Source organism: Lynx rufus, unplaced genomic scaffold (genome assembly GCF_022079265.1).
Source record: "Lynx rufus isolate CCGP_SWC_20201006 ecotype Redwood Valley unplaced genomic scaffold, mLynRuf1.p SCAF_9, whole genome shotgun sequence".
Lineage (NCBI taxonomy): Eukaryota > Metazoa > Chordata > Mammalia > Carnivora > Felidae > Lynx > Lynx rufus.
In genome coordinates, this window is record NW_025814897.1 from 108,555,687 (window position 1) to 108,576,202 (window position 20,516).

The window sequence follows — 20,516 nt, forward strand, 5'->3', positions numbered from 1 at the left end:
GGGCTCTGTGCTGACAACTCAGAGCCTGGAGCCTGTTTCGGATTCTGTGTCTCCCTCTCTCTGACCGTCCCCCCCCCCACCCCCGTTCATGCTCTGTCTCTCTCTGTCTCAAAAATAAATAAACGTTAAAAAAAAATTAAAAAAAAAAAAAAGAACAGTGCCCGGCACACAGCAAGTCACATAAACATCCGTTAAACTTTTAGCAAAGGCACTTGATAACTATCTGATAAATTTCTTTTTTTTTTTTTAATTTTTTTTTCAACGTTTATTTATTTTTGGGACAGAGAGAGACAGAGCATAAACGGGGGAGGGGCAGAGAGAGAGGGAGACACAGAATCGGAAACAGGCTCCAGGCTCCGAGCCATCAGCCCAGAGCCCGACGCGGGGCTCGAACTCACGGACCGCGAGATCGTGACCTGGCTGAAGTCGGACGCTTAACCGACTGCGCCACCCAGGCGCCCCAAATCTGATAAATTTCTGTTGGCATGACCAAAGGCTTGTATTTTGTTCCACGATTACTCTTTAAGAAAAAAATGGTGGAATACACGAGGGATAAGATTTTTTTCCTGGGGCACCTGAAGCATTCAACTGATTTCAACTTGGGTCATTACCTAACGGTTCATGGGTTCGAGTCCCATATTGGGCTGTGTACTGACAGCATGGAAACTGCTTAGGATTCTCTCTCTCTCTCTCTGCTCCTCCCCTGCGCTCTCTCTCTCTGTCAAAAATAAGTAAATATTTTTTAAAAGATTTTTTTTCTACATGATGCGTTTTTAGTGAAGAGAAGTTAATGTTTGTGTCCACGTGTAAGAAGCAGCATTTAATATTTGAGGTCAATGGCTCACAATTTCTCATGCTTACAAGGGAGCATCATAAAAGGTGGGAAACTAGCGCTCTCTGGATTCCTGGTTTTCTAAATGACCTAACTCAAGCTTAAGTTACTGACAAGTCTCTAGTGGGCCAGCTTCAGGCACAGCTGGATCATGCGGCCCAAACAATGCCATCAGGAGCCAGTGTCTCACCCTAGCTGTTTCCTTACTAAAACAGAAATACCAGCTCAGCTGCCCTGGGAGGGGCGGGTGCATCCCTCCACCCACCCACCCCGCCACTTTCCCAGAAGTTTCAACAAGGGGCCAGGCCTCGGTTTGGCTTGGGTGCTGTGGCTATTGCTGACATGAGTCACTGTGGCCAGGATAAGGTAGACAAGGCTGGGCTCCGAGGACCATCCTGGAGCCAGGGGAAAGGGTCAACCCCACCTTAACTCTAGGGACTAGGGGTGAGGGAAGGGCAACTCCCAGAGAGCTGTTGGCGGGAGAAGGGTTAACGGATGCTGGTCTGATCCACCACCGTGGCTCAGATTCAGATATGAGGAGGCTGCCGCTCGCGGCACATCCCTTGGCAGAATCACATCCCCAGGTGGGATGGACACAGTGCCCCACACGTCCCGGACACCAAGCCTGCACTCTCTTTCCGTTGCTTCCCAGGGACCCGTGGGCGGGAAAGCGGAGGCTTGCTAAGGGGAAGATTCCAGACGACCTGAATGCTGCACAAGGACTGGGGCAGCGACATCGTGGGGACTCCCCAGCCCGTAGGGAGGAGAGGACTGACTTTCACTTCAGCACAGCACCGTGAGCACACATCAAAGCTGGAATCTGCAAACAGCCAGGCCTCCCACGAACTGGGTGACTCCACCAGGGCTCTGTGACACCATCACAGGGTCAGCGGGAGCTGGCGCGTGTCCCCACCCCCCCAGTCCCGCCAGGCCCTCTGCTGCCTCCAGAGCTTTGTGCTTCTGAGGGTCTGCTATTCTTTTAACGTACACATCTTTCCAGGTCGGGAAACGGACTCAAACTCTTGGAAGTAAAAGCAGGGAGTATAAATAAGAGAACAGCTGAGTGCTAAAGTGACAGCAAACCTTCCAGGGCTTTACAGGATGTGGCACCGGTGAGCACAGCTCCTGGGTTTTCCAGGTGGTCCGAGTCCCAGACCGGCTTGGGTTCAAATCCCTGCTCTGCCCCTTCTAGCTGCGTGACTTCAGACATGACCCACGGTTTGTGTCTCTGGGCCTCGGTTTCCTCGTCTGTAAAATGGGGATAGTACCCTTGCTCTGTCAGCCCGGTCATGACGACTGAAACCACATACGGAAAGCAGTCACCAGCAAGTTCCCTCTTGCCCCAGTGCCCGTGGGTGGGTTTCCCTTGTGACGTCACATCTCCAGAGTCCACTGTAGATGGCAGAGTAGCCCAGGCTGGGCGCCCTGCTAAGATCCTGGGCACTGGAGAAAAGGGACTGTCACCTTGGCCTTTGAGGGAGCCTTTCCACTCCTCGAGTGGCTTTCTCTTTGTCTTCTGTGTTGGTTCCCACAAGAGCCCTGAGAGGCAGGAAGGTCTTTCTCCCTTTTTGTCCCTCTTACTCGGAGGCTGGTAGAGGGAAACAGCCAGCCAGGGTCACGGGCAAGAGCCTGGAGGGCTGGAAAGGGGTGGGATATAAAAGCCCAGGGGCGCCTGGGTGACTCAGCTGGTTAAGTGTCTGACTTACGACTCAGGTCATGATCTCGCCCTGCAGTGGGCTCTCTGCTGTCAGGGCAGAGCCGGCTTCCAACCCTCTTTCCCTCTCAGCCCCTCTTCCCTCTTCCTCTCCCCTACTTGTGCGCTCTCTCTCTCTCTCTCTCTCTCTCAAATAATTACAAAAAATAAATAAATAAAAGCCCAACTGAGTGTGGCCAGCGTCTCCCAAGCAAGAGACAAGAGAGTGCTTGCCTTGGCCGACCCATCCCAAGCACTGTACCAAAGGTGCCAAGAGCTTGGGCGAGGCAGGTTGGCATTAGGTCACGGTCAGAAGAGTCTAGAGATTGTCCATCCGGTCTCCTTGCTTTATAGGTGGGAAAAGTAAGGTTCAGCGAGAGGAGGGGACTTGACCAAGAGCAGGCACGCAGCCGAATCAGGCCGACAGGCCCTGCCCCAGCCCCAGTCCCAGCATGTTCTTCCCACCATTCTCCTCTTGATCCAGCTCATGGCCTCTGGCCCTGGCGTGGAAATAATGAGGACTCACAGCACCCTCGGGAGGACAGGGAACACCGTACCTGGGGAGGAAACCGGCTGTGGGCCCACAGGGGAACGATGGCTGACCCCTGCAGGTCCTGGGCCGGGGTTCCTGAAGCCGAAAACGGCCCCCCTCCAGAGGAAAGGCCAGGAGAGGGTCCCAGGAAAACTGGATTCACTGGCAGCGTGTGCTGCCAGCCGTGAGGCCTGGGCAGACTCGTGCCCTCTGTGGGGCTCACTTTCCCATTTGTAAAAGGAAAGAATGTGACAATGGGCCTGCTGGGGCCCCTCTTGGTGTGGCTGGAGCCTGCGGCCAGCCTGAGGTCTTCTGGGAGATAGACACCTGGGAGCCTCAGGGGTCTGTGCCATGGAGACAACCGAGGGCACTTTCTACCAGACAAGGAGACATTGAACTGAGGGCAGGTACCTGGGCACAGGAGGCCTGGGTCCCTCTCCCGGCACTGCCACCTGCCTGCCCCCCAATCCAGGCCTCAGCTCTCCCGCTGCACAACGGTGGGGAAGGGGTGCCCAAGGGACGCCCGGTTCCGTATGGGAACTGGCGTCTGTAGGATCTCAGCGGCCAAGGTCGGGGCCAGATCTGCCTTGGTCTGGAGGCCGACAAGCCTGGCGGTTCAGAGCAAGTCTCCCAGAGCTCTGCTGCTTTCTGGCCGAGTGAACAGCTGGGAAGCAGTTAACAGGACCCCCTACCCCTGTCCCTTTTACTCAACAGATATTTACTGAGCATCTAGTACGTGGCAGGCTCTGTTCTCCCTGCTGGGAGACACCTGTTTAAAACAAACAGGGGCACCTGGGCGGCTCAGTCGGTTAAGCGTCCGACTTCAGTTCAGCTCATGATCTCACTGCCTGTGAGTTCAAGCCCTGCGTCGGCCTCTGTGTTGACAGCTCAGAGCCTGGAGCCTGCTTCGGATTCTGTGTCTCCCTCTCTCTCTGCCCCTCCCCTGCTCACGCTCTGTCTCTCTCCATCTCTCAAAAATGAATAAACGTTAAAAAATTTAAAAAAAATTTTTTTTTAACAAACAGACATGGGGCACCTGGGTGGCTTGGTAGGTTGAGCATCAGACTTGATTTTGGCTCAGGTCATGATCCCAGGGTCGTGGGATCGAGCCCCGTGTTGGGCTCCTCGCCGAGCACAGAGCCTGCTTGGGATCCTCTTTCTGTCTCCCTCTGCCCCGCCCCTGCTTGCACGCACGCGCGTGTGCTCTCTCTCTCTCCCTCCCTCTCTAAGTAAAAAACAAAAATCAAACCCTACAAAAACCAAAAAATAAAATGGATCCAATAACAGAGGTGAATAATCAGGGGAGGGGGCAATGGAGGAAGGTGGTCAAAAGAGACAAACTTCCAGTTACAAGATAACACAGTACTGGGGGTGTGGTGTGCAAAGCCATGCCCAAAGCTACCGGTGCTGCAGGCTGTATGGGAAAGTGAAGAGAAAAAAATCCCAAGGGTTCTCCTCACAAGGAGAATTTTGTTTCCTTTCTCCTTTCCTTCTTCTTTTTTTCTGTTTGTATAAGAAGATGGATATTAGCTAAACCTACCGCAGAAATCATTTAGCTGTAGACCTTCAACTTTCACGGTGACATATATCGATTATTTTGCAGTGACACTGTGGAAAAAAATCCAGATCCCAGGCCTTGTGGAGGATGTAGGGTGGACGGAGGGGTGGGAGAGAATAAACGTACCAACTTAAAGGAATTATGTAGCCTGGTAGAAGGGTTTCAGTGTCATGGGGGGATACAGAGCAAAGTCAAGGATTTGGGGAATGTGGGTGGCAGATTATGGGGTTTCAGATTTAAACAGGGTGGTCCAGGGGCGCCTGGGGGGCTCAGTCCATTAAGCGTCCGACTCTTGATTTCGGGTCAGGTCGTCATCTCGCAGTTTATGAGATGGAGCCCTGAGACGCTTTTCGCTGACAGCATGGAGCGTGCTTGGGATTCTCTCTCTCCCTCTCTCTTTCTGCCCCTTTCCCCCACTCGCACTCTTTCTCTCTCTCTCAAAATAAATAAACATTTAAAAAATAAAAATAAACAATAAATAGGGTGGTCAGGGTGGGCCTCAATGAGACATTCGAACAAAAACAATTTTTTTTGAGATTGGAAATTTGAGCCAAGAATTGAAGAGAGGGAGGGGACAGGAAAGTACGGGTTTGGGGCTGTAGGAATGTGCTGGTGTATCAGGGGATTGGTAAGGGCAGGGGAGGAGGAGGTGATGGGGGCAGAGAGCCTCGTGGGCCATTCACGCAGGCCTTGTAGGCCCCCGAAGATCTTGGGCTCTAACTCTGGAAGACACAGGGAGCACCCAGCAGACAGGGGAAGGCTTTGAGCACAGGATAAAAATGTCCCTCTGCCTTGGGGAGAACGGTGGGTGGAGAGGCTGCTGCAGTGATTAGGCGAGTGGCGCCCCTGGCTCATCTGTCAAGTGCAGAGAAGAGCCGTACCTGCCTCTCCGGTTGCAGAGTGAAGGTGAAACGTTCGCCCACCCGGGCCCTGTGGAGACAGAATCACCGGCTCAGCCTTGCCCTTGAGGATACCACAGGCACAGGTGAGGGGACACCGACGTTTCCTGGAAGAGACTCAGATTTTCGAGTCCTTCCCCACTCCTAAGTTTCTGGAAAAGCCGGAGAATGTCCTGTGCCCTTAGGTGAATGACAAAGGTGTGAGTAAACAGCTCACAGTGTCATCTGTGAGTCGGAGAGGACACCGCTGTTTCCCACGTGAGGCAGCTGGACTGAGACCGTAATGAGGACGCCTGAACACTCTGGCTCGCCATTTGAGGCATTCGGCTGTGGCTGTGGCCTGCACCTTGTACACACCGCCGGGGACAGGGCCTTTCCTGGATACTTCAGGCCTACAGGAAGATGAGGGGTGGGCCTACTAGAGCAGGCCAGGGCGGAACTGTGGTCTCTAGGCAGTGGCCACTTCGGGGATGAGGTCGCGCCCTCCACCTTCCAATTCTTTGTTTACTGATTGGTAGGACAAAGCCTGCCCTTGGGTATGCTGCCCCCAAGTGCCAGTTGCTGCTTCTGGCCTGTGCATGTGCTCCAAAAACTAAAACTTGCATCACAGATGTGTCTCGCCGGGGAGAAACACAGGATTTTTCTCTTATCAAAACTATAACGTTATGTTAAACAACCTCGATGTAGATTATAGTTTTGAGGAGTCAAATAGAAAATTCATCTAGGGGTGCTGGGTGGCTCAGTCAGGTGGGCGACCAACTCTTGGTTTTGGCTCAGGTCATGATCCCAGGGTCATGGGACCGAGCCCCACATTGGGCTTTCTGCTGTCAGCACAGAGCCCGCTTTGGGCCCTCTGTCCCCGCCCTCCTCTCTGCCTGTCTTTCTCTGTCTCTCTCTCAAAAATAAATAAACTTAAAAATAAAATAAATGAAATGGAAAAAAAATTATCTACAGTAAGCTTAAAAATAAATACTTATATACACAAATCGATAAAATACTTAGGTATAGTCTTGCTAATGCTTAATGACCAGCGATTTAACTAAAGCGGGGTCTTTTCCCCTGCTTGCTGTTGTTCCAAAATAAAGAGTTTTGTTACTTCCCTTTTATGATTATAAAGGTGATACGTGAAAGGTACAGATGAATAAAAAAGGCTATACCTCTTAAGGGGCACCTGGCTGGCTCAGTCAGGAGAGCATGTGACGCCTGATCTCTGGGTCATGAGTTCGAGCCCCACGTGAGGTGTAGCGATTACTTTTAAAAAAAGCTATACCTCGTAAAATTAAAATTATAGTGCCAAAAGTTCCTCCCCAGACATTGGGTAAACATACATGCCTTTTTAATATACATACTTTTATATAGCACACGTCTTTTTAAAAGGCATCTATAATTCTATCCTCAACTTAGAATCCACTTACTTAGCTTAGCCTCAGAAACTCTCCCTTCAAAAGCAGGTTTCACAGCTGCCAAGATTTGGTATTTCAATCCCATGATTCTTTCTCGTGAATATATATATTCATAGCTATATATAACTACAGCTCTATAGATCTTTCCCAGTTTTCTTCCAAAGGTTTTCCCTAAAGATTTCACTTCCTTAAGAGCACCCTTTCCTCCTTTCAGTGAGGCAAATGAAAATACTGCCTGTCACCTGCTAGACCCTTCCACGTGTCTTTGAAAGCCCCCCACTTCTCCTCCCCACCCTCCACTCCAGATTTGTAGCTCCAGACAATTGTTATCTGAAACTTAAACACAGTTACTTCCTTCCCAGGTTGTTGTTGTTTTTCTTTTACTTAATTGATATTGATTGTAATCCTACCCTGTGGCCCCTGGGAAGCTAGACCAGTTTGGACAGGGCAGGACTTCCATCCTGACATTTAAACAAGGATTTCAGTACTAGTGGCGGTAGTAAAGTGAAACAATCCAGACGTGCTTAAGGTAATCATTTTAAGTTTCTTTCAAACCCACTCCATGGGAATGTGAACTGGTGCAGCCGCTCTGGAAAACAGCGTGGAGGTTCCTCGAAAAACTAAAAATAGAACTACCCTACGACCCAGCAATGGCACCGCTAGGTATTTATCCAAGGGATACAGGTGTGCTGTTTCGAAGGGACACATGCACCCCCATGTTCATAGCAGCACGATCGACAACAGCCAAAGTATGGAAAGAGCCCACATGTCCATCCACGGATGAATGGATAAAGAAGATGTGGGATATAGATACGATGGAGTATTGCTCGGCAATCAAAAAGAATGACATCTTGCCATTTGCAACTACGTGGATGGAACTGGAGGGTATTATGCTAAGTGAAATTAGAGAAAAACAAATATCATATGACTTCACTCCTATGAGGACTGTAAGAGACAAAACAGATGAGCATAAGGGAAGGGAAACAAAAATAATATAAAAACAGGGAGGGGGACAAAACATTAGAGACTCTTAAACATGGAGAACAAACAGAGGGTTGCTAGAGGGGTTGTGGGGGTGGGTGGGCTAAATGGGTCAGGGGCATTAAGGAATCTTACTCCTGAAATCACTGTTACACTATATGCTCACTAACTTGGATGTAAATTTTTAAAAATAAATTAAATAAAAATACCAACCCCCACCCCCCCAAAAAAACACCCACTCGAGTTAGCAGTTGCATTGCAGTGATTTTCAAACAGTGATTTTCATGACTGGGACTCTGAGTAAGACGCACACACGTACATATAGATATCTGATTTTTCAACAAACATGACTTACCTTGGGGCACCCGGGTAGCTCCGTTGGTAGACGTTCGACTTCGGCTCAGGTCATGATCTCGCAGTTGGTGAGTTCGAGCCCCGCGTGGGGCTCTGTGCTGACAGCTCAGAGCCTGGAGCCTGCTTCGGATTCTGTGTCTCCCTCTCTCTCTGCTCCTCCCCCACTCACGCTCTCTCTCAAAAATAAATAGACATTAAAAAAAATAAAAAAAACATTACTTTATTTCACGGAAGGCAAAGGCAGTGATATCGTCTAATCTGTTCATTCCGCATCTTTGCTAATGCTGCTAGGTTGAACCACATGAAACAGACAACTTCGTAGTCAAAATGGTCAAATACAGGTGACTTCATATGGTTCGACTAATTTGTGACACTACAATCATTTCACAATCTACTTAATGGGCTGCATCCCGTAGGAAAGCACTTTATTTGTTTCTAAGCGTATTTATTCATTTTGAGGGAGAAAGGGCATGAGCGAGCAGGAAAGGGGCAGAGAGAGAGAGGGAGACAGAGAATCCCAAGAAGTCTCCCTGCTGTAGTGTGGAGCCGGATGTGGGGCTCAGTCTCACGATCACGACCTGAGCTGAAATCAAGAGTCAGACTCTTAACTGAGCCACCCACGTACCCGGGAAACACTGTTTAGTGGGTTGTTATTTTTAAAATGAAAATGAGATTGAAAACGTGTTTTTTTTTTTTGTTTTTGTTTTTTTTTGGGGGGCGCCTGGGTGGCGCAGTCGGTTAAGCGTCCGACTTCAGCCAGGTCACGATCTCGCGGTCCGTGAGTTCGAGCCCCGCGTCGGGCTCTGGGCTGATGGCTCAGAGCCTGGAGCCTGTTTCCGATTCTGTGTCTCCCTCTCTCTCTGCCCCTCCCCCGTTCATGCTCTGTCTCTCTCTGTCCCAAAAATAAATAAACGTTGAAAAAAAAAAAGAAAACGTGTTTTTTTTTTTTTTTTATTTCACTTCATATGGCATGAGATCTTTCCTTGCAGATACACTATCCCTCCACCTCACCCTTCTCAAAGGCTTCATGGGATCCCCACTGAAGGCACTTGGATGTTTTCCAATTTCTTGTCGTTTCAAACCACCACAGTGAACTTTCTCGTCATAAATGTTGCTGTGTCTCAAAGCCTTTGAACGGGAGTTAGGCTCACTTGGTTCCCCCTGTGTGTGCTTGGTGGAGGGTAAAACAGTACTGACCAAGGGGGCTCAGCCAGGGACCCTGTTCTGTCCAGCCCTCATCTGTCCACAACCTTCTTCTGCAGGACTGGAAGCTCAGGCTTGCTCCAGACCTCTCCCTCTCTAGACAAACACTATGGAGAGACTCTGAAAAACAGTGCATTTTAATGTCAACCGGATCTGAGTTTATTTTTTATTTTTTCATATATATTTTTTAAGGTTTATTTATTTTTGACAGAGACAGAGCATGAGTGGGGGAGGGGCAGAGAGAGAGGGAGACACAGAATCCGAAGCAGGCTCCAGGCTCCGAGCTGTCAGCAGAGCCCCACATGGGGCTCGGACTCACAGACCGCGAGATCATGACCTGGGCCGAAGTCAGCCGCTCAACCGACTGAGCCACCCAGGTGCCCCCGGATCTGAGTTTAAAGCGCTGCCCAAGTTGGCTCAGCCGGTTAAGCATCCGACTTTGGCTCAGGTCGAGATCTCAGGGTTTGTTTGTGAGTTCGAGCCCGAGTCGGGCTCTGTGCTGACAGCTCAGAGTCTGGAGCCTGCTTTGGATTCTGTGTCTCCCTCTCTCTCTGTCCCTGTCCTGCTCACACTCTGTCTCAGTCTCTCAAAAAGTGAATAAACGTTAAAAATATATATATATTAAAAAAATGATAAAGTGCTGCCCCAGCTCCTTAAGTTCTCTGGACTTCACTATCACTATCTACAAAAAAGAAACCTCTCGGGGTTGCCAGGAGAGTGAAGTAGAAAAGGTGGCGAGCTTTATAAACAAATCACACAGAAATCAGCCATTATTTTCAGCTTGTGCCTGACTGTTCTCTCCCCAGCACCAGACAGAGCCTACTCTGTTACCCACTCACATTTACCCTGCAGTGGGATGGGGCAAGGGCTCAAAATAAGAACATAAGCTTAGCTCACCCTTCTGACTTTACAGTTTGCCTGACCCTGGCCTCATTTTCTTCACTTCTTCAGGACTTGAGCGCTAAGGTAAAGAACCAAACTCTTGGGACAGTCATTCATTCAATAACAAATATTTATTGAGTAACTACCATACGCCAGTTATTGTGCTAACCATCGTGTGCGTCTCAATATTCTCACTGGCAAAATGAAAACCAGTGCTTCTCAAACGAGAAATGATGGGCATCCTAGGCAGAACAACTCTTTGTGTCATCTAAACAACAGGAACTATATCTTGTAATTGGGACAAGCCCAAAATGCTCCAGCACATTTCGAAACGGCCCCTAGGGGGCATTTTCGCCCGCGACGAAGAATCCCCGGCCCACCCTCTGCGAGTCCAGGAGACGGGGAAAAGGGGAGGCCCTGTAACTGGCAGGTTTAGAATGATGCCGAGACCTAAGATGAGCAGGACCTGGATCATGTTTCCGGGGAACAGGGCCTTACACTGGCCCCCGGACGAGCTTGTCAACATCCTTGGGGCTGTCGATTCCGACTCCTGAGTCACAACTCCTACCCCCTGTGCAGCCAAGATACAATCCAGGTTTCCGTTCCTGGCCGAGTCTGGGTTCCTGGGGAAGAAGGAATGGCGGTGCCCTCGTCCCCCAAGCCCTCGGGAAGCGAAGGGTTAACGCAGGTGGCCCCGCAGAAGCCCCTAGCACCGCTAGAGGGACCATCTCGGCCCCACCGCCAGGCGGCTTCGCGGTCACGTGGGAGCGAGGGCGGGACCCAGCGACAGGCCGACCAATAGGTTGCGCTGTCGGTGGGCGTGATAGCCAATAGGAGCAGGGAGAGGGGTCCCGGGACTAGGAAGAAACGGCGGCCGGGAGGGGGCTACTGGGACCATGGGGCTTCTGACCATTCTGAAGAAGATGAAGCAGAAAGAGCGGGAGCTGCGACTGCTCATGCTGTATCCTCCTGGACGCCGGAGCCGCGAGGGTAGCGGGGGCCCCGCCGGGCGGGCGGTGCCAGGCGCCCCCTACCGGGCGCGGGGTGCGCGGCCGGCGCGTACCAACTGCCCATTGTGCGTCACGCACGTGGGCCCTACCAATCGCTCTAGCGGGGTGGGGGGGCGTGAGGAGGTCGTACCACCGGCTCGGGGCGGGGGGTCTCCGTTGCCAAGGCCAAAGGTGAGGGCCTACAGGCGCAGCGGCTAGACTAGATATCCCTATGCAGGGGGCGGGGAGGAGGGCCGGAGGCGACTCGGATGCCACCACCCGTCGGTCTGGCCCGAGCGTGAGGCCGCTGTCCTCTCTGGCTCTGACCTTCCTCCCCTGTCCGAGGGTGCCAGACCCCGGCCCCGCCCTCAAGGTCGGAATCCCGGGGGCGTGCGAGCCCCGCCCTCGCTTTGGGGGGGGGGGGAGGCGGGTGTAGACGCCTCGGGTTGTTTTCACCCCTGTGTCCAACTGCCCGTCTGTGTGGCCCCGCGGCCGGTCGTTATCTCCCGTCCCCTCCGCAGGCTGACTGCGTGTAGGCCCGAGGGCCCCGCCGACCTTCCGAGTCCCGTTAACAGGCGCCTGCACGCCTTCTGCCCCCTCTTATCCTGGCCGCGTCGGGACTCCGCGATCCCGGAGCTGGGCGGGTTTCACCCAGAGCTCCCCTAGCAGGGGAGAAAAGACATTTAAGTGTAGAAATAACTATAATAGTCACATCATGTCTCTTTGAAAAAGCTCTCTTTTAGAAAGGCGCCGAGAATCCACCCATCCAATTAAATATTTACTGAGTGCCTACTGTGTACTAGGCACTCTCCTAGGGGCTGGGGTAAAACAGCAAAACCAAACCCCACCGTCTTGGACGGTCCATAATGCTGTGGGGAGAAAGCAAATAGGTAAGCTGTATAGGACGTATGGGGGTAAAAATGCAGTTTAAATAAAGTGGTCAATGAAGGCCACAATGGAGAAATTGACAGTTGAGTAAAGATGAGGCGGTGAGGACTGAATCACGTGGATATCTAGGGAAATTTGTTGACGCAAAAGGAACGAGCGCAAAGGTCTGGAAGGAGGAACTCAACGGGTGTGTTCAAAAGAATGTCAAGGAGGGCAGTGTGGCTGGAGAAAGTGATTACTAGATTACGAGATGAAGACAGAGGGGACTGAAGAACCTTTTGGTTTTTGGCTTTTCCTTTCGATGAGAAGTGTGGAGAGGAAGCATGATCTCAGGTTAGGTGTGCCATTGCTCCGCCACAGGCGAGATAGGATGGTGGCTTGGATCAGGGTGGAAGCAGGGAGGTGATGGAAGATGGGGAACATTTTGCCTACAGGCCCAGCAGGAATCGCTCCTGGATTGGGCACAAAGTGAGAGGGAGAGCCAAGTCAAGCCTGACTCTGAGGTTTCTGGCCAGAGCGGTTCGAAGAATGAGGAACCACTTGCTGAGATGGGGAAGGGGGGCAAGGAGCAGGTTCAGAAAGAGGAGAACTCAGGTTTGGCCACGGAAGATGCCTCTGAGACATCCTCTAAGTGCCAGATGGGCAGCTGAAGAGAGGGACTGAGTCCAGGGGAGCAGCTGGGTGGGATGTGTACTTTTAGGAGTCATTAGCATAAAGGTGGTATTTGCGGGGCACCTGGGTGGCTCAGTTGATTGAGCTTCCGGCTCTCGATTTGGGCTCAGGTCACGATCTCTTGGTTCCTGGGTTCGAGCCCCACATCGGGCTCTGCACTGGCAGTGCAGAGCCTGCTTGGGATTCTCTCCCTCTCTCTCTCTGTCCCTTCCCTGCTTGTGCATGTGCTCTTTTTTTTTTTTTTTTTTTTCTTGGCATGTGCTCTTAAAATTAAAATAAAATAAGCTTAAAAAAGAAAAAAAAAAAAAACCCAGATGGTATCTGAAGCCATGGTCCTGGGTGAGAGCTCTAAGGGATGAGTGTGGACAGAGGAAAGGACCGAGCTTACCTAGATAAGAGGTCAGGGCGATGAGAACCAGGTGAGGCAGTGGAGGAGGGGGCAGGCCACTGTGTCAGGTGCTGCTGATGGTGCGGGAAGACGAGGCCTGGTTACTGCCCAGCAGGAGAAGAACACGAGGTCTTTAGGTACCTTGGTAGGAGCCGTTTCAGGGAAGCAGTGGCAGCAAAAGCCTCAAGAACGAGCAGGAAGGCAGAAATTGGAGAGGGTGCTGACGAACAATGGTTTTGAGAAGATTTGCTGTCAAGGGAAGGAAGTAAAGGAATAAGAGGGAGAAGGGATCAAGAGAGGGTGACGTTTGCTTCTCCTAAGGTGGGAGAGACACCAGCTTGTCTGCTGATGGGAATGATCCAGTGGATGATGGAGTTGGAGTTGGATAATCGGAGGTGAAGACTGGGTCTCAGGAGAGCTTCTTGGTTCCCCCTCATTCCACTGGTTTGAGTCGCCTGGGCCCGCTCCCAGCTGCAAGCCCCCTCGAGCGTTGGAAGGACAGAGGAGGGTGGTTCCCATTTGTTTGCGCACTCAGCAGCAGAGGGTTTGGAATATTCCAGAAACAGAAAGGTGAGGCTGGCTACCTCCAGATATTTGCTCCTGCTGTTCCCTCTGCCTAGAATGCTCTTCCCTTAGCCCTTTGGAAACTGGCTTCTTATCGTTTGGGCCTCAGCCCAAGACCCCGAGCTAACGGAAGCTCCTGCAAAGGCCCTCCCCGAAAGCCTCTTAGCTGCATTCCTTACTCACCAGGAGCTGACGGTACCTTGATTCTCATTTGTTTGCACTCTGTCGCCTGTCTCTACACTGGACTAGAAGGTGCACAGGGTGGGGACTTTGACTCTGGGGTACCCCCCCCCCAGCACGAGAGGAGGGCCCGGCACATAGTATTCAATAAATACTGTAGAGCGAATGAAGGAATCTTCGGTCAGGACGAGATGATAAAATCTTTATTTCTTGATACTTTCCCATTTCTCACGGGCCGATAACTTGGGGCTCAGGCACATGCTCAACTCATTCGATACGTGGCGGGAAACGCTTGGTCCCCTAAAAGAGGGGCACGGCGGTGATGTCACCACCCTGGGCAGAGCACGGGGACTTCTCCTTAACCTGGTGTGCCCCAGAGGCCTGGACAATGCTGGCAAAACAACCATCCTCAAGAAGTTCAACGGGGAAGACATCGACACCATCTCCCCGACACTGGGCTTCAACATTAAGACCCTGGAACACCGGGGGTGAGTGGGGGCCCTGCAGCGGGCTGGCCCAGAGTAGGGCAGGGAGGGCGGGTGAGGGGCCAGGCTGACCCTCTGGCCACCCCGTTCCCGCCCAGATTCAAGCTGAACATCTGGGATGTGGGCGGCCAGAAGTCCCTGCGGTCCTACTGGCGGAACTACTTTGAGAGCACCGACGGCCTCATCTGGGTGGTAGACAGCGCCGACCGCCAGCGCATGAAGGACTGCCAGCGGGAGCTCCAGAGCCTATTGGTGGAGGAGGTGGGCAGGCTGGCTGGCCAAGCAGGGGGGAGCCAGGCTTCCATCCAGGCCCCCACACTTTGTGCACATACGCGGATGTGTGAGCAGATTCCCTGAGGGGTCCGTGAGGGAGGTGGGGGGTGGGGGAGGGCTCTGTTCCTTCACTGAGCCCTCACCAGGTGCCCACCCTTGGGGAGGCAGAGACAACCTGTACATTTGGCCCAGGGAAACCCACAGTGCTGTGGGCAGGGCATGCTATGAACTGGGACCTGGGTTCACGTCCCCATGATGTCACCGCCCCACCACCCTGAACTTCAGTTTCTGCACCGTGAATGGGGCTCTCGGGAGGCTCACCTGAGGCCAGTGGGTGGAGCTTTGGGAAGCGGGCGGAGCCTGGCTCGGGAGTTGGCCTCTCCGCTGTGTGACCTCAGGCAAGGCACTTAACCTCTCTGAACCTCCACTTCCTCGTTTCTGAGCTGGGCATTATAATTAGGGTGCTCTGCTAACTTATTAGCTGGGCCAAAACGCTCTAAGTAAAATTTTAGTTTTACAGAAAAGTTGCGAAGATAGCGAAGAAACAGAAATACTTTTCACTCCGCTTCCCCTGTTAACATCTTATGCAACCACCCTGCATTTGTCAAAACTTAGAAAGTAACATTAGTAAGTCACTCTTAACTAGAAATTTTACTTGGATTTCACTAGTTTTTCCACCAATCTCCTTTTTCTGCTGCAGGATTTGTCCGGGGTACGACACTGCATTTAGTTGAAAACAAGGACACTTTTAAGAATGAAAGAGAAAGTTGTTAATACTTACGCAGGGACAACAGACAGCAACAGGACTGTTCTGGGCACACAGGGACAGGTCACCTGGGGTAGCAGGAGCCACCTCCAAGGGGTGTCAGGCAGGTTCAGTGAGATCATGGATGTCAGTGCTGAGCCCTGGCCTGGCACCTCGAGGCCATTTGTCAGGGCTAGACCCACCTGCTTATGCGGAGGGACTCCCGGCGGAAATAACACACGTGGAACTAACTGGAAGCAGAGGCCAAGAGTGAGGCCTGTGAGGGTAGTGCACAGTTAAAGGGCAACATGAACTTGGAAGAGGGAAAGGTCACTTCCAGCAGACCCCGTGGTCTCCAGGACAGTTGCATTCATTGCGCATATCAGGTCATGGGATATGGGAGCCGTTTAGAACCAGAGGGCTTGGGGATCATCATGTCCGTCACCCCCTCCCCATTTATGGAGGAGGAAACTGAGGCATAGAGGGGAGAGGTGCCCACTGGGCCCCAGCCTAGGGCTCCGCACCCCCCCCCAACCCGCTCCAAGTATGGCTGGACTCATAGACCATGGCCATGGGGCTACCCCACTTGGGCCTCTCCTACCACCCCAGGGCCTTGCCTTGATCTTCCAGGTAGAACTCTGACCCCACCTGCTCTGGGTGTTGAGGGGGAGGGGCCGGGCTGCCCTCTGAGCCCCCACTCCCAACCCACCCCCCGCCCCGTTTTTTTCCCCCCAGCGCCTGGCTGGAGCGACCCTCCTCATCTTTGCCAATAAGCAGGACCTACCCGGAGCGCTGTCCTCTAACGCCATCTGTGAGGTGAGTCCGGGCCTTGGCACAGGTTCGTGGAGGAAAAGAGGCACACGTTTTCTTTGTTAACTTGTTCGACAAGCATTTAGTAGCCTCTCCTGTGTGGCAGGGCCTATGCAGGCCACTGGAGAGTCAGTGATTAATGAGACACGGTTGTGCCCCACAGCCTGGGGGAGGGCAGGCCTGCGAACATGATCCTTCAGGACAATAGCAGCCAGCCAGTAGTGAGTGCTCCCATGCCAGGCTCTCTGCGTGGATTATCTTGACATTCAGTCCTCACCCCAGCCTCACGAACTAGGAACTGTTACTATCACTCTGTAGATGGCGAAGCAGGTTTAGAGAAGCTAGGCGACTCACCCAGGGTCACACAGCCAGGGAGCAGACAAGCCGGGATTTAAACACAGGCCTCTGTGTCCCCAAATTGTATCGATCCTACTTCTGATTCCAGGGCTTGAAGCAGCAGCATGAGAAAGAGTAGGGTTAGAATCTTGGTTCTGTCACTTACTAGCTGTGTGACCTGAGGCAGGTTGCTTAAGCTCTCTGAGGTATTCTAAGTAAAATGCCCAACAATCCCTGGCTCCTTGGGCCTTGGGAAGAGTGGATGGGAGGACGTTTGTGGGGCTCGTAGCACAATGCCTGGACCCTAGCAGATGCTCAGGAGCCTGCGTCCCTGTTCGGTTACTGTGGGGTTGGGTGCCGCCGGTGGGGTTGGGTGCTGAGAGCCCAGGTGCCCTGAGGGGCTGACAGATCTTCCCCAGGGGCCAGGGGAGGCTCCTGAGAGCAGGCCCTAAAGGGAGGCATGGATTTCCCGTGGGCCAGGAGAGGGAAGAGGCGGTGAGCGGGCAGGGCCTGTGGTCCCCAGGGCCCACCGTCATCTTCCCCCCTCCCAGGCCCTGGAGCTGGACTCCATCCACAGCCACCACTGGTGCATCCAGGGCTGCAGCGCCGTCACCGGGGAGAACCTCCTACCTGGCATCGACTGGCTCCTGGATGACATTTCCAGCCGCGTCTTCACGGCCGACTGAACCACTCCAGACGTTCCCCACCCCCACCCCCACCCCTCACAGTCCAGCCCCCTCCCCCGGCCCTCATCAGGCACCATCCACGGGGGGGGGGGATGGCAGTCGGCCAGGCTGGCTAACACCCCCCCCCCGCCCCACTCCGTAACCTGCTGCTGCTAACACTACCCACTGCTTCTCGGCGGCCTCCCGTGGCCGGAGGGCTGCTTCCCTGGCTGTCACCCTGGCTCCTGACCCGGCCCGCCTGCGGAGGAGAGGGCTGGGGCTGGGAGGGGGCCGCCTCTGCTGCTACCAAGGCTGTGGGCCTCATCCTTTGCTCAGCTGTGAGAATAAACCGTTCCCTGCCCCACTTCCTGGTAGAGTCATGCGTTGATCCAGCAGCTTTAAGACCCCCACCCGGAGCCCAGGGCGCAGCAGGGCACAGAAAGGAACGGGTCATTTCAATCAGAGGGTTAACCGCGGCAGTGTCACAGGGACAGACAAAGAATTAGAGGAGCACAGGACAGGGCGGCAACGAATCCCACTTGGAAGAGTCCAGGCAGGCTCCCCAGAGGGACTGACGTTAAAGGGGAGAAAGACACAGAGATTTGCTCCTAAACTGGTGCTAGGATTCCTTCCTGGAGAGGGAATGTGCAAAATCCGGGCTCTGTTAGGGTGGACGAGGGGAAATTGGCGTTAGGTAGACAAACTCAGAACATAACCTGTCCTACCGTGTGGAAGATTAAAACGACCTGCCCTGTCCTCTGTGTGAGACACTCCGTGGTCCCCGCGCTCCCAAGCCCTATGGCGCGTGAGCACACCCAGGCTCCAGAACCAGACCCCAGCTCTGCCACTCACCGGACGGTGCTGAGCAAGTTGCCTAACCTGTCTGTGCCACAGTGTCCCCGTCTGGGGGAGAGATCCATGGCACCGACCTGCTAAGTTTGGGACAAGGACCAAATGGGTGGGTGTCTTGTGTGTCACAAGCACTGCACAGTGTTAGCTATAATTATCACTATTTGAACCAGTAAGAGCTCAAGCAGATCCAGTGGATGTGAATTCAGCCATCCACTGATCCAGATGCGTCATCACAGGGTTCAAGTCCTCCCGGGGCGCCCTTAGTAGTAAGCAGCATCCTTGAGTTAAAGCATGAATTATGCATGGGTGGAGAAAAAGAAGAAAATAACAAGGCCATACTCATTACCAAGGCTTGCAGATGGGGAGTGTGAGCTGTGGCAGAAAGCCTGCACCCTGCACTCAGCCCAGTGGGAACGTGGGGAGCCCTGCTGGCAGCGGGAATCTGCAACTTGCCTCCCTCCGCTCCTCCCGCTGATGGAAATGGTGGTGCTCCTCCCACCGATGGAAGTGGCGGAGCTGGAGTCTGAAGGCCGGGGGCGGGGGGAAACTGATCTAGATAGGAACGGGGCTTTGTGGAGTTATTTCTAGAAAATGTATTGTAAGCCCCGGAGGGCGAAGGGGGCAACAGCTGAAACATCCGCAGTGTTCTGGTCTCAAGGCTGTCGAACGCGACAGCATCACGAGGTGCCCCGTGCTCCCCCAGAAGGTAGTTAAGAAACAGACCCACTGTAATTGCCTGGCAGTCCGTGAAACTGCACGCGCTCCCTGCGTGCTTGCACATAAACACGAGATGTGGGTCTCGTTAATGTTTAAGACCCTTTGTGCTCCCTTTCATACTTTGAGGCTCTTTGATGTTTATATCTAATGGAACATGAAATAAAGGCTACGTGCAGACCCTGGCTGCCGCTACCCTCTCGCAGAGGCTCTGTGCCCAGCTTAGAGCCTGGAGCCTGCTTCGGATTCTGTGTCTCCCTCTCTCTCTCTGCTCCTCCCCCGCCTGTGCTCTCTCTCTCTCTCCTCTCTCTCAAAAATAAATAAATAAACACTTATAAATAAACAAAGCAAATGGGTCTGCAGAGGTGTGTACCGTTCAAGGGGATATCCCATCTCAGCGCCCTCCCCAACACCTCCTGGTTATCTACCCTCTGCCTGAGCCTCCACAAGTCTTATTTGGGAGTTTCCTTCACCTCTGTCTGGAGACTGGCAGTACGGTGCCCACACATCTGAGTTCCTGCACCAGGAGTGGCCTTGAGCACTTGAGGGCCTCACTCACACTACTGCTTTTAAGGTTCACAGCCTGGCGGCGGTGGTTATCAGTCAGGGTTCTCATCGGCCTGCCCCAGATACTGATCACAACTGCCCCCAGCCAACTGGATGGTTCTTGGAAGGATACCCGGAACTCATGGTCTCCCGGACGGAGGTCTCAGGATGCCAGACGTCAGGAGTGCCCAGGGGCTGGGCAGCTAAATCTGCGGCCAACACTGCACACCAGGAACAAATTGGTCCCCTTGCCAGACATTGTGCCCTCGGTCCCTCACTCAAGGTACCCAGGCTTCAGGAGAGAGTCCCCCACCCCGACCCAGGAGCTGGGGCAAGGAAAGGAGCCAACACCTTTGGATTCTGGGGCAGGAGGCTGAAGGGCTACACATATAGAGAACTATCTTCAAACAAAGATACGGTGCTAACAGAGAGAAGGGGGTGAATGCTGGACAGGCCAAGAAGAGAAAAAAAGAAATATCCACTGCAGGAGATTCTATTATAAAACACCCTCTATTATAAACCTAGAGATGAGAGATTTAGGCTCCAGTAATTAAAGGAAACCCATACAGCTGGTAAGAAGTGTGACCTCAGGGGTGCCTGGGTGGCTCAGTCATTCTTGAGCTCAAGAGCCCCAACAGGCTCTGTGCTGACAGCTCGGAGCCTGCAGCATGCTTTACATTCTGGGTCTCCCTCTCTTTCTGCCCCTCCCCTGCTCACACTCTCTCTTTCTCTCAAAAATAAACATTAAAAAAAAAAAGTCATTTGCAACTATGTGGATGGAACTGGAGGGTATTATGCTAAGCGAAATTAGTCAGAGAAAGATAAATATCATACGACTTCGCTCACATGATGAATTTAAGATACTAAACAGATGAACAGAAGGGAAGGGAAGGAAAAATAATATAAAAACAGGGAGCGGGACAAAATGTAAGAGACTCTTAAATATGGAGAACAAACAGAGGATTGCCAGAGGGGTTGCGGGAGGAGGGGTGGTCTAAATAGGTCAGGGGCATTAAGGAATCTACTCCTGAAATCATTATTGCACCATGTGCTAACTTGGATGTAAATTAAA

At 52.6% G+C, this 20,516-nt stretch overlaps 1 protein-coding gene across 6 annotated transcripts; it reads left to right on the plus strand.

Moving 5' to 3' along the window:
• The first annotated feature begins 11,149 nt into the window (after positions 1-11,149).
• ARL2 (ADP ribosylation factor like GTPase 2) lies at positions 11,150-17,696 on the plus strand. Of its 6 annotated transcripts, XM_047071182.1 has the most exons (6): positions 12,460-12,547; positions 13,596-13,669; positions 14,273-14,506; positions 14,602-14,764; positions 16,257-16,337; positions 17,219-17,696. In XM_047071182.1, exons 2-6 carry the CDS (start codon positions 13,623-13,625, stop codon positions 17,351-17,353), a joined length of 660 nt encoding a protein of 219 aa, XP_046927138.1. In that variant the 5' UTR covers positions 12,460-12,547; positions 13,596-13,622; the 3' UTR covers positions 17,354-17,696. The 6 variants fall into 6 exon arrangements, with proteins under 6 accessions (XP_046927141.1, XP_046927136.1, XP_046927138.1 ...); XM_047071185.1 differs by lacking the exons at positions 12,460-12,547; positions 13,596-13,669 and adding an exon at positions 11,150-11,298 and having other exon boundaries at positions 14,396-14,506; XM_047071180.1 differs by lacking the exon at positions 13,596-13,669 and having other exon boundaries at positions 11,779-12,547.
• The last annotated feature ends 2,820 nt before the right edge of the window (positions 17,697-20,516 follow it).

Coding starts and splice junctions, on each gene's coding strand:
- ARL2 (XM_047071180.1), top strand. CDS start 12,465: ATGAAGACAGAGGGGACTGAAGAACCTTTTGGTTTTTGGCTTTTCCTT. Junction 12,548..14,272: donor GAGAGGAAGCATGATCTCAG/GTTAGGTGTGCC, acceptor CTTGGGGCTCAG/GCACATGCTCAACTCATTCG. Junction 14,765..16,256: donor AGAGCCTATTGGTGGAGGAG/GTGGGCAGGCTG, acceptor TTTTCCCCCCAG/CGCCTGGCTGGAGCGACCCT.